Source organism: Kogia breviceps, chromosome 2, assembly GCF_026419965.1.
Source record: "Kogia breviceps isolate mKogBre1 chromosome 2, mKogBre1 haplotype 1, whole genome shotgun sequence".
Lineage (NCBI taxonomy): Eukaryota > Metazoa > Chordata > Mammalia > Artiodactyla > Physeteridae > Kogia > Kogia breviceps.
In genome coordinates, this window is record NC_081311.1 from 37,504,581 (window position 1) to 37,518,307 (window position 13,727).

The 13,727-nt window shown below is 41.9% G+C and overlaps 2 protein-coding genes across 2 annotated transcripts in view; one reads left to right on the plus strand and one right to left on the minus strand.

The window, feature by feature from the left end:
* Nucleotides 1–13,727, plus strand: part of LIPA (lipase A, lysosomal acid type) — a 105,359-nt gene that overhangs the window by 29,599 nt on the left and 62,033 nt on the right. The window lies entirely within an intron of this gene.
* Nucleotides 6,074–7,452, minus strand: LOC131751151 (interferon-induced protein with tetratricopeptide repeats 2-like). The gene is given in 4 exon segments (XM_059054582.2): nt 6,074–6,234; nt 6,237–6,848; nt 6,851–6,871; nt 6,874–7,452. Coding segments are annotated over 4 exon segments (1,332 nt in total). The 5' UTR covers nt 7,412–7,452.

Sequence of the window (13,727 nt, forward strand, 5' to 3'; positions counted from 1 at the left end):
TTGAGACCTGGATTTAATTCTGTGTGTTATTTACTAGCTCTGGGATTATCCATGAGTCAAATCACTGAGCCTGATTTTTTTGTTCCCCCATGCTAAATATAAGAAGCCAAGCCCTGGAGTAAACCCTGAGCACTTTCAATCTCTGAGGTCTAAGGCAATCGTTCAGTTTTTCCAGCTATAAAATGGGAAATAGTAACACATATAATATTGTTAGCAAGCTGCCTAGCTGATAAATTTACATATTTATGCTTTAAGCTCTGAAGGAGTGATAATACTCAGAGATTTTTTTAAAATAAAATTTTCTATGATGTAAATATCTGTGAAAATATAGGGAGTATAGTTCTCATGGCTGATTTGAAAATGAAAGAATTGTCAATTGCGTAGGAGAAAGGCTCCTCCCTCCATTCTGAAGCTGCAGAAGGTGAGAGAGAGAGATGCTTGTGTAACAAAACTGACACCTGCTTGTTTTTTCCCAACAATGGGAGAACCATAAGATACTTCGAGTTCAGAGACTGTGTTATGTCCAGCCAAAGTAACCTGCAACTGGGAAAGTCTGTAATTCTGTTGGTTGTCTGACTTAACAATTTGTTATCCTGATAGTGATAAAGTGACATCCCTTTATATCTTTTATAGTGTCACCCAGGTAAGAGGGGCCCCTGCTTTTGGCCCTGTGCTTTAGAGGGCCCACATACCACAGACACACAAAATGTAAATTTGTTAAGGAACACATGGCGTCTCTGTTACTGAGAATCCGGTGCTTAATCCTGGCATAGTGAGACTTGAAACCTTAAACGTGCCACATACCACAGACACACAAAATGTAAATTTTTTAAGGAACACATGGCATCTCTGTTACTGAGAAACTGGTGCTTAATCCTGGCATGGCGAGACTTGAAACCTTAAACATCCAGCCCAGGGAAACTGTGTCTCTATCTCTTGCCTTCTTTGCTCAAAGAGAAAGGAAATTGTGTCATGAAAATTTCTGTGTTGTGAGGGTGCTGATTTTAGGGATAGACACTACTTTGAAGTACAGAAATGATCGGAAGTGGTTAGATCCGAGAAAAGGCAAGTTTACTGAACTGGCCAAAGCCTTCCTCTCAGCCTGAATGCAATAGATCTTACATTATGAAGTTATTTTTTAGTCCAGTTGTACCAGCTGCCCATTTCTTGCTGTCGTTCTTGTTCTAATTCCTGGCTTACGCAGCACTCATGAATCAGCATGGTATTTGCAGCAGCTGCATATGGTAGTTGAATAACATTCTGTGTGTTAAGAAATTCATACTGTGCTTAAACTTGTACACGTGTACATTTAGACTTACACAGTGAATCACATTTTCTTCTGCTTTTTAAACTCTTCCTTTGTGCCAATTTGCTGATGAATGGTTCCTGAGAATGGGTATTTAAAAATAAAATAAGTGGCACCAGATTTTCATACCCACACCCTACTCAGAAAATAGAATATAGAATTTCTCCAACATGTCTCTTGAGTGCAAAAGTAATGATGGTACTTAAAATGTTAGTAATAAGAAGGGCACAACACAGTACCAACAAACTTAGAGGTTAAAAATAGAAGGTGATGAAAGGAAAGCTTGCTTTTTTTATATACGTTTATAACAAGAGTACTCATTCTTTTTTTAAATAGCCATATTGAAATATAATCCACATACCGTACAATTCACCCATTTAAACTATACAATTCAATAGTTTCAGCATTTCACAGAGCTGTGCAACCATCACCACAGTCAATTTTAGAATATTCTCAAAAAGAGAATACCAAAAAGAAGCCCAACCCTCCCTTTGCTGTCACCTCCAGTCCTCCCACCCCTCCCAGGACTAGGCAACCACTAATCTACTTTCTGTCTCTTATAGATTTGCCTACTTTGGACATTTCGTATAAATAGAATCATACAATATGTGTACTTTTGTGACTGGCTTCTTTCATTTAGCATAATATTTTCAAATTTCATCTATGTTGTAGCATGTATCAGTGCTTTATTTTTATTGCTGAATAATATTCCACTGTATGGAGATACTTTATTTAATACATCAGTTCATCAGTTGATGGATCCACCTTTTGGCTATTGTGAATACCACTATAAACATTCATGTTCAAATTTATGTGAATGTGTGTTTCCATTTCTCTAGGGTATATTCCTAGGAATAAAATGGCTGGGTCATGTGGTAATTCTGTGTTTAACCATTTGAGGAACTGCCAAACTGTTTTTCCAAAGGCACTGTACCATTTTTACAGAAAAGATTTTAGTCAGTTTCCCTCTTTGTGGCCTCCCAAGAAGTTGTAGATTACCAGAAATGCTGCAACTGTGCTGTAAATCATAAGGCAATTTTGTAATTAGTCAAATCAGGTTACTTCCTTCCCCAAAAGAGATGATGGGGGAAATGGCGGAGGAAGGGAGGAACCAGGAGTACGTGGTCTCTAGTTGGAACCCACATTTTCCACATTGGCATCCAGGGTTGACACTGCACATGGTAGGGATCCTAACACGGTCCTATTTGTGTTTATCTTCAGGATTCTCGCACTTCCATGCTTCCAGTCGCACCGGACACACATTGTGCAAGTCAGCTGACATGAAGTGGAAAGAAAGATGAAAGTTCTGTGGAAAAGGGGGCTAAGGGCAGAGGCTGATGAATCTTTTGCTGAGAACTCTGAGGCTGATGAATAGTTAGTATCACTTCAAACCCAGGCAAGATGAGAGAAATTCTCCTCACTCCTTCATGGGCATCAACACACTTGAGAACGTCTTTGGCAGGGATATCAGTACTCTCCAGGTGACAATCAAATACAGAGAATGACGAGCTGTATTGAAGCAGTTTTATGAGCAGAGGACATTGTGGGTGCTGGAGCCGTGCAAGAGGCAGATGTTATCAGATAAGTCTGACAGACTTGTTCATCCACACTTAGGAGACACCTGTTGGGGGCTTGTTATTTATCTGGTGAGTATCTGAGGGGAGGGAAATGCACTGAGAGATATGGTGAAGAGCCAGGGAATTACAAGTCATTCCAATTAATGTGGCTCCATTTGTTATTTCTGGATAGTGAGATTTCAGGAAACAAGAGCTACCTACATAATTGTTTTGATTGTTTCCCAATCATTTCTTAGCTTTAAGTCCTCAAATAAATATTAAGTGTAATATGACATACATGTCTTCCCTACCCTTTCTACCTTTTTTTCTTTTGGGCTCCTGTTCCAGCAAGGGTTTTGGTGGCATGACATGCAAGGACAAGGTCACATACACCTGGGGTACCTTCTTTAGCACTCTGCAGGTGCCGATGGTCCCTCCACTCAGAACACTCCCAGCTTTTCTCCCCAGGCACCAGATCCAATAATGTTACTCAGGCCAAGTGAGCTAAATCTTCCCCTGCAATGGACACTTGTCCAAGTCAGTGCAATAGAATAAGTTTACCTTTGCAGCTGGTGTGAATTGTATTTTCCACCGGAGGCCTCTTGAGAAACAAGAGAGACTTCACGGCTTCCTGTCTCTCTCTGTTCTTTACTTAACAGAAAAAATTCTCCCACGTGTGTGTAGATTGCCTCCAGGATGGGGCCTAAAACAGAATTGGAGATACTCCTCATTTCTCCTAATGGACATCAGAAGAGGAGAGAGAATGTGGGTGAAAGCACAAGATGTTAACAAGATCTAGCAGAGGGAAGGGCAGCAACCCACTTGCCTCCCTATGGGGGTCAGGGTGTTTATGTACACGGGGTGCTTGGTGGTGGTGTCAGGGTGTAAGCTGAAGCCCTGGACTGTTAAAGCTGTAGAAGAAATAGTTGTTCTATTCAGTGGTCATGAAGTTAGACCAGTCTGTGTTATATGGAACCAGTTCATGCTCAGTGTAACATTGTATTTATCAGTAGTTGAGTCTGGAAGATTTAAGGTACAGCAAAATTTCAGAAAAACAAGAACATGCCTCTGTGTTCCATCACATCTAAGTTATTTATTAATTAAATCGCTGAGTTTTTCAGGGATCCACACTATGTATACTGATGATCTCAAGTGCACACCACGCTATTTTTAAAACAAAAAATATTCACTGTACTGTGCATTAAAACTCCAGGTCTTATTTATCTGCCAGTTGGAAGTTTATACCCTTAAGCTACATCTCTCCTATTTCCCCCACACCCCAGCCCCTGATAACCACCATTTACATTTAAATTAATTCCAACAGGCAATCATTTTGCAACCCAGAGGGTGACTGGTGGTCTCATGCTGGGTCAGCTGACTGTTTTGATTCACACCAACCTTGATGTCTGTCCCTGGTCATTCAATATTTACCTAGAAAATCCCAATTGAATTGCCCCAGGCATACTATGACTTTTGTGGTTTCCCTCAAGATTTTCAGGGTTAAGTGAAATTTTATATCACCTAATATACAAGGACCTAGTGAAAGGTCTTAGGAAATAATAATGGAGGTTTTTTTCACACAATATTTCTAATGGGTGAAAAAAACCTCCATTATTATTTCCTAAGACCTTTCACTAGGTCCTTAACCACCAAATAATTCCTCTGTCCAGCCGGTTTCCTATCATCTTGAACCTGGGCTCATCAAAGCGTTTTTGAATAAAGCAAGTCTTCATGTTATAAAAAAATTTTCCCAATAGTGGCTAAGAAAATGAAATTTTCTACATATGATTATAATCTACAATGAGAAACCAGCATTCTTCTCTCCTTCTCTTTTGCCTACTCTGTCCCCATTCCTATTGGTAAGACATTTTTCCATATAAGTTTTAAAGAAAAGTATTATTTTGCTTTCTAGCATATTGTACAGAATCTACTTTTTAATCCTTCACATGCTGTGTTATGATTACAGGGGGGGCAGAAAGGAGGCAAAATCTCCCCACATACCTCCTGAAACTCTTGTATTGTGGTTGCCTGACCCCATTTCTTCTAGATATGTTCCTTCTAGATTTGATCTGTTCTCTGCTCTCTTTTTCTAAAAACTCTCTTCCCCCTTCAGTTAATGGGACAGTTGAACTCATGTTGTATAGAGTTTGTAGAGACAATCCTAGATGGAGGCTTTTCTGAGGAGGAGGGGGAAAAAGGCAGAAGGGAGAGAGAGAGGACACCCAGCCCTCTCTAGGCTTTGGTCCCCCAGCCTTTGGATAGACACAGCACATTAGTGCCTATGCAGGGTGTCGGGGAGGGGAAGTTTCCCCTTACCCTTTGGGGTTCCTCTGGCTGATCTAATAATTAAATTGACACAAGACAAATGAACAGGAGAAAATCTAAGTTAATTTCATACGTATGGAGGTCTCATGGATACAGCCTAAGAAGTAACCAAAGCAAGCAGCTTTTATACCTTTTATACAAAGAAATAATAAATTTGTGAGGAATTGACAAGGCAAAGAAACTTGGGCTTGGGTACTAATTAGTGGAGAATCTAAGCAGACCTGGTTTACATAGCCTTCTCAGCCCTCAATTCCCTATCTCTGGCGACAAGGATGTCTGGCTACTTCCTGCTACAGTGAGGGTACCTTTCACATGGGAGATTTATTTCCTGCTTTCAGAGGAGGGTCAGAGTGTTCTGTTTTGTTCTGTTCTGTCAGAGTGGCTGTTTTCTCAAGCAACAAATTCAAAATAATCAATATGCCACTGGCATATTTTGGGGCAGCCTGCATTGAACTGTATCACAGGGCCAATCTGTACAGGATCTAAAATGACTCCAAGGATGGAAAAACATTGCTAAAAAGGACCACAGTGTTACAGGTGTGAGGTATCTGACTGCTTTATAGAAACATAGAAACAAACCCAAGACATCACCCCACAGAGGGAATGTCACAGTGCCAGCTGCTCCCAAGAGGTCAATCGGGAAATAGCCCCTTTACTGAGCCCCAGGACCTGCCCCCAATCTAGTCCCCCTCCCAGAACTCCCTGAGCAATTCAAGTGTTAACACTTGCCCAGCAGAGTTTCTCCTTAACCCTGATCCAGTACTGTGGCCAGGGTCTAAGTCCATGCCTATGCCATACCAGTTGTTAAATATTTTGAATACCAACTTGGTGGAAGGGTTTCAGCTCCCTTCCAGCAGTAGCCCTATGGGTACCACATTCTGATTCCTTATTCCTCAGCTAAAGTTGCTAAAGGGATGAGGTTTCCAGAGTCCAAACCCCTCTCAGAGTTTTTCTCTGCTGGCTGCATTTCTCCATTCAGTTCCTGAAGAAGCACCAAGAGATGCAAAGCCTTAGGATCTGCTCCATTTTTTGAGAGCTTGATTTTGGCAATTTTTGCAGTCTGTTTTCCATTTTTTCTCTCTCCTTTGACTCCTGGTTTATTTCCACACCCGTCATAAAATGGTGGATGGCCTTGTCTTCACACTTCATTTGATACAGCTGAAAGTTGCCATATCGCAGATGGAGCACTTGTTTGGCTGCAGGAGGAAGCTCTTTGCTGAATTCTTTTTGAAAGTAATACTCTGCTTCTTCATACCGACTGACTTGTGAAGAGAGGCAGGCGAGATAGGAGCAGATATGGAAGAAATTTCCATTGCTCTCATCAGCTCTCTTTAAATGATCTAGAGCGTGTTCTATTAGTTCCTGTAACCTCTGTCTTTTCCCACCCATTTTCTGTATTTCAAGGACTTTGGCCCTATAGTGGCACCCAATGTGGCAATGCAGGTAGGTGTTGTTTGGCATGCATTTTAGAGCCTTTCTCAGGAGTTCTATAGCTTGGTGCAGGTCACCTTTTCTTCGGTACAGCTTTGCTGCCCCACGAAGCACATCTGTTGCCAATGGGGCTTTCTCCAAAGCTTCTTTGACTAACCTCTCTCCTTCACCTTCTTTATTAATCTTCTGAAGTTTCAGGGCCAGGAGGACTTTGACATACTGGTTGTCAGATTCAGCTGAATGGCTTGCCTCAAGGGTCAACGGGGTTCTGAGACAGTGGCCAGTTATCCAGACGGTAGCTTGCGATGGCCAGTCCAGAGGAGAATTCTGGGTTCTTGGGTTTCCTTTCCAGAGCCATCTCAAAACACACCTTGGCCCTTTCATTTTGGTTTCCTCCACACCTTAACCGTGTCCACCCTTCCTCACAATCCATCTCAGGACTCTCAATTCTGTAGGGGCTGGAAAACTTCTGGCATACTTGTTTCACCTTGTCTACATAAACCTGAGCTTCTGACAGTCTGCCCAGGTGGTAGTAGACCCAGGCATAGTTTCCCCAGGTGACCAGACTTCTGATCTCTTCCTGGCCAGCGTGCTCTCGCTGGATGAACTCTTCAGCCTGTCGTAAGCATCCCAGGGCTGCCTCGTGCTGGCCTCCACAGTGTTTTATGTAGGCCGATATGTTGCACATTGTGGCTTGGAATTCGCTGTTCTGAAACTCCATCAGGTTACACACTCTGTCTTCAAACCATCCAAGGAATTTTCTCCCTCTACCAAGTTCCAGGTGAAATGGCATTTTAGTTGCTGTAGGCTGCTGTCCAAGGAGTTCTTTGTGGTCTCACTGTGGGGGGAAAAAAACAGAAAGATGAACATTCTGAGACATAGCACAGATCCACCAGACAAGAAATGGGGAGCATGACAAATAGCATTCTCCTTCTCCTAAAGGGGGTCAACCCCAATCAAAAAGAAATATCCTATTGGGTGACTGGGATTGACACATATACACTATTGATACTATGTATAAAATAGACAACTGATAGGAACATGCTGTATAGCACAGGGAACTCTACCTCATGCACTGTGGTAACCTAAATGGGAGGGAAGTCCAAAAGGGAGGGGATATCTGTATGTGTCTGGCTGATTCATTTTGTTGTGCAGTAGAGGCTAACACAACATTGTAAAGCAACCATACTCCAATAAAAATTAATTAAAAAAAAATTTTTAAAGAATATCCTTTCCTTATATTTTTTTCATTCTATGTTTTGGCAAATGTGTTAATTAAACACATGGGGAAGCAGAAACTGGGTGCCTATGGGCAGCGGAAGAACTAGGGAGAGGGCAGTGGGCAGGTCTCTGAGCCTGAGGCTCAGTTTCCCTGAATCAGGCAGTTTTTGTTAGGGATGCTGGCCCTCAGGTTTCTGCTTGTGAGGGCCTCTGCAGGGGCAGCCGAATCCATGGGAACTGATTGCAGTGGAGGTTTGATCTTATGTAGTTTTAAAGTAATTGTTAGGGCTTCCCTGGTGGCGCAGTGGTTGAGAGTCCGCCTACTGATTCAGGGGTCGCGGGTTCGTGCCCCGGTCCAGGAGGATCACACATGCCGCGGAGCGGCTGGGCCCGTGAGCCATGGCCGCTGAGCCTGCGCGTCCGGAGCCTGTGCTCCGCAAAGGGAGAGGCCACAACAGTGAGAGGCCCGCGTAACGCAAAAACAAACAAACAAAACCGCCCGAGAAATGGAAACTGGAAAGAGAAATTGGCAGGGCTCTAAGAGGAAATGAATCTTGAGTGTTGGGTAAGAGCCAAGCCCATGGGATACCCTCCTCCCCTACCCCCTGCAGTAAGTCAGAACTTCTTTGTGAATTGTTTTGATGTCTTACATCAGCTGCCATCAAGAGAGCCCAACTCAGGGAAGGATAAATTTACCAAGCATTCTGCCTCATTATTGGAATGTTAACCCATCTTCACTCTGTCCACCCTTATCACCAGGATGACCTGCTGGGCAGGGCAGGGGAGTTTCATCTGTTTCACTTACTGCCGAATCTCAAGTTCCTGCAGTAATACCTGGCATACAGCAGGCATTCAAAAAGTAGTAGTGGAATGAATGAATACATGATTAGAACCATGGGCTCTGAGGTCAGTCTATCTAGATGTGAAACCAGGCTCCATTTATATGCAGGAAATTACTGAATGTCGCTCTGCTTTAGTTTCTTTTCCTGTGAAATGGAGATACTACCACTACCCTCTGGTGTTTGTTGTGAGGATCAAATAGCTTAATACATGAAATGCCATTGGAATGATGCCTGGAACATAATAAGTAAATATCAGTTTTTATTATAATTAGTAACTAGAATCATTAACCTAAGAGACCAGAAGGGAAACTTCTAATGTTTGCCTTTTCCAGAGCTTTAGCTGACATTCCGCGATCCATCATGATCACTAACCTAAGCCAAACAATTCCTAACATCTCTACACATTCTTGGCTTCCCTGAGCTCCACATTTTGAATCCCCGTGGGTCACCTTAGTATCTAGCATCTGCACATATCAATTTGCAGCCAGAGTGGTTTGTTATGATAGAGGAAATGTGCTTTATCCTTATTCATATCCTTAATCATAAAGGGATTACAGCATACATAGACTCAAGAGGGAAAAGGCAACCACACCAGGTGTCTTTGAGGTCAGGAAACTGCACAGAGTGTAGGTGAAACCTTCCCAGTAAAACTGAGGTTGCTGATGCAGGTTATTCAGTTTGGGGGAAAGCATTATTTATCGAGGATTTTTCTGCCCAGGGCAGGGTGGAAACAGAAGGTATGCTTCGTGACAATTCCCTACCCTTTTATTAAGGCACACAGCTAAGCCTATCCCAGTTGGTAACCCTTACTCGTAGGTCTCACTCAAGAGTTACAAGTTCTAGTTCTGTTTACAAGTTGTATGATATATTTATAGAAATGCAGGCTAGATGTACAAGAAATGCTGACATAGGAAACTAGAACGCTGTGGCTTTTGTTTTGGTTTTTGGAATTTGCATTCAAGAAAACTATTGGATAGAAATGTTTAAATCTTGTCAATAAAGTCCTGGCTGGGGAGAAGCACAGAGAAAGCACATGGCCACTGTGTTTTGAAGTGCGTAGAGGTACTGATTTATTCTTCAGAAATCTGTGTGGCCAATACCCGTGTATGATGCTTTCACAACAGGAATGCATCAGCTCATCCAGCTGCCGGGTTAGTTTGAGAGTACATGGTGTGATTGCAAAATAGAAACTGGAAAGTAAAATCAACTCACTCCTAGCAGTATTTCTGTTTTGAGGAAAAGAAAACTTAGTGAGAGTTCTGATTACTCAGCTTGTTAGCAATATTTATGTGTCTGTGTCCTAAAATATAGGCCTAGGGCTGCCCCTGTCTCACTCTAGACTAAGAGAAAGTCCTTATTTGCTGTTCCCAAGAATGAGGAAAGCCACCTTGAGGGGCTGCATCAGCTACGAAGTGCTATAATGCCTTAGTTCTCACATTGTCATCAATCCCCAGCAGTACCAGCACCACCTGGGAACCTGCTATAAGGGCAAATTCTCAGGCTCCATTCCAGACCAGGTGAATCAGAAATTCTAGGGGTGGGGTCAAGCAACGCATGGACCACTTAGATGTAAGAGAAGGTTGGGAAATGTAGTCCAAACTGGAAAGCCCCCTTCCCAATGACAGCATCATGCTGTGAAGGTGGGAGCACTAATTTGGATGGGCCATGAGTATCCTACTCTGGCCCTAAATACCCGCACTGTACCCTTCTTCCCAAACACGGAACCTTCCCAAGGAAGTCAGCCCTTGGGAATCAAGGCAATCATTGCACCCAGCTCATGATCAGTGATCTCTGGTGATTCACTGTCCTCCGCAGTGATCTGGGTGTGACTCCTTGTGGTCTGGTGATTAAAAAAAACGAAAAGACTAGATAACTCGTGTGTACCGCATGCAATGGTGGGGTGTGATAACTGTAATAAACACTCTCGGTTGAAAAAAAGGGAACTTGGAGGAATCTCAGAGGTCACAAGTCCATAGCAATGATGAAACTCTGCCAGATAAACATTTTGAAGATCCTCTATCCTGGCAATGGTGGAAGTTTCTTAGTTAGACCCTGATTTTGCTCTCTGATGGGAACTATTTTGCCATTGTCCTCCATATCCCTGACTCCAACCTCTGGGATTTCTTTTCTTTTTTTAAATACATTTATTTATTTTATTTATTTAGTTTTGGCTGCATTGGGTCTTGGTTGCTGCGCACAGGCTTTCTCTAGTTGCAGCGAGCAGGGGCTACTCTTCGTTGTGGTGCACGGGCTCTAGGCGCCCGGGCTTCAGTAGTTGTGGCTCGCAGGCTCTAGAGCGCAGGCCCAGTAATCGTGGCACATGGGCTTAGTTGCTCTGCGGCATGTGGGATCTTCCCGGAGCAGGGCTTGAACCCATGTCCCCTGCATTGGCAGGCGGATTCTTAACCACTGAGCCACCAGGGAAGGCCTGGGAGTTCTTTTTTGACATTTAATCTCTTTTCTCACCTCTTCTGCCCGGGCTAGGGGTTCTGTTTTTACCTTTTTGGTCTCAGAGACTCCTATACTCACATAGAACCTTTGTTAATAGCATCCCTAAGGAGAGCATTTATTCAAACATTAATACCCTCAAAGAATGCCTCAAATATTTGTCAGTGTTTGGTTCTGAGAATAAAAAGAGTATGAAAAGTAGATTATCATGGAAGCGTTGGTAAGTAAAAGGGAGATGAAAAAGGCCACCTAAAGGTAAAAGGGATAGCAAGAGTAGTCAGGAAACGTGTGGATTGTGTTCTCTCCATGGATATGAATTCATGAAAAAAAAATTTTGAAATTAGCAGTAGGAACATTTCCACCTGTCTCATCAACTGCCTCCCCAGGTCTCTGGCAAAGCTTCTAGGGTACTTCACGGATTCCAACCAATCTTTGCATCTGCCTTTAGACTCCTTTTGTACTAACTATAGTGCTGCAGGCAGAGTCCCCCAGACTCATGCAAGGCCAAGCAACACCAGCTAAAATTGCCCCTCAAAGTCAGGGAAGGTAAGTATCACATGAAATAGAAACCCTGGTCCCTGCCTTTCTAGAGTTTACAATCTGATTTCAAGATTAAACTTTCACACATCTGATGACAGAGAGGCAAGCCCTTCAAAACTGAAAAGCACATGGAATGGACGAAGCTAATATTGGGAAATGAGACAGCTGAAGGATGTGTGTGTTATCAACAGAAGCACAATATTGTAGCGTGAAGTGTTAAAGATGTGTGCTTTTCATCTTGGTACCCCTTCATTTATCATGTTACTTGATACCCATTAGGAGCCCAAGACAAGTTTACAGCACAAAAAGTAAATTCCCTAATACTGATAGCAGAAAAGAGCAGAGTAGGTTAGAGCAAACTTCCCAGGAGAGAGGTTAGAGCAAACTTCCCAGGAGATGATGAAATTTTTTAAAATGGGTTTTGGTAGATACAATTACGGGTTGGCGAAAAGAGAAGGCATTTTGTGTATGTTTGTGGCGGGGTGGGGGGTGAGCAGGTGGGTGGTGGTGGTAGAGATTAAGGCATGGGAAAAGATCTGGAAATGGAAACTAGTTAATTATGTGCAGAGATTTTCAAACATTGACTTAGGTGGCCCGCACACAGTTGGAACTCTTTGTAGAATGAATGCTGATGAAGTAGTCACAACATTCTGGTCTGATCAGCTTTGTTTTGAATATGTTTTGTTAGTTACGTTAGATGACTATGTAATATTTGCTTTGGACATCAAATTCAAAATTCAAAAAAATATACAGTTGAAAATAAGTCTCCCTTCTGTTTGAACGCCCTAAGTTCCTTCTCTAGAAACGATTCCAGGAGGGTAAGGGGGGGTGGTGGAGAGGGATAAACTGGAAGATTGGGACTGACACATATACACTACTGTATATAAAATAGATAACTGTATAGCACAGGGAACCCTACTCAGTACTCTGTAATGGCCTACACTTTGAGTTCTCATGTCACATTCAAATCTAATTCGTTTTATACTGATTTTGAATTCTTTCACTTCCTAAAGGTACACAGTGTGCCCTCTTCTCACCAATAGCAGGTGGCATTTCAAGGATGTTTATTAAACATGCAGAAGTGTGTTAATTGGTGTGAGGAAATGATCAAGCTCTATAGCTAAGACAAATGCAGGCTATGATGTGTTCTATCCTATGTAAAATATAATAGAACCTTGAGAAAGAAGATAGATAATGATAATAAAAATAAGAGCTAACATCTATTGAGCACTAATTACATGCCAGGCACTGTTCTAGGGGCTTTACTTGTATTAATTCACATAATCCTCACAACAACCCTGTAGGGCAGGAGCTATTATTTGCGGATGGGGCATTAAGTAACTTGTTCAAGGTCATATAGTTTATTAAGTGGCAGAGATAGAATTTGAACCCAGGCAGTCTAGCTTCAGAGCCTACACTCTTTTTATTGTCTGTTTTTATAATTAAAGTATAGTTGGTTTATAATATTGTGTTAGTTTCAAGTGTACAGCAAAGTGATTCAGTTATATATATATGTTCCAGATTATATATGTATTACAGATTATTTTTCATTAATAGGTTATTACAAGATACTGAATGTAGTTCCCTGTGTTATATGGCAAGTCCTTGTTGCTTATCTATTTTATGTATAATAGTAGAAAACAGCATGGAGTTTCCTTTAAAAACTAAAAATAGAGCTACCATATGATCCAGCAATTCCATTCCTAGACATATATCCAGAAAAGATGAAACTCTAATTAGAGAAGATACATGCACCCCAATGTTCATAGCAGCACTATGTACAGCCGCCAAGACATGGAAGCAACCTAACTGTTCATCAGCAGACAATTGGTTTAATCAAATGTAGTGTATATATATATACATACACAATGGAATGTTACCCTGTGATAAAAAAGAATGAAATATTGCCATTTGCAGCAACATGGATGGACCTAGAGATTATCATACTAAGTGAAGTAAGAGAATGACAAATATTATATCACTTATATGTAGAATCTAAAATATAATACAAATGAATCTAGATACAAAACAGAAACAGACTCACAGACATAAGAAACA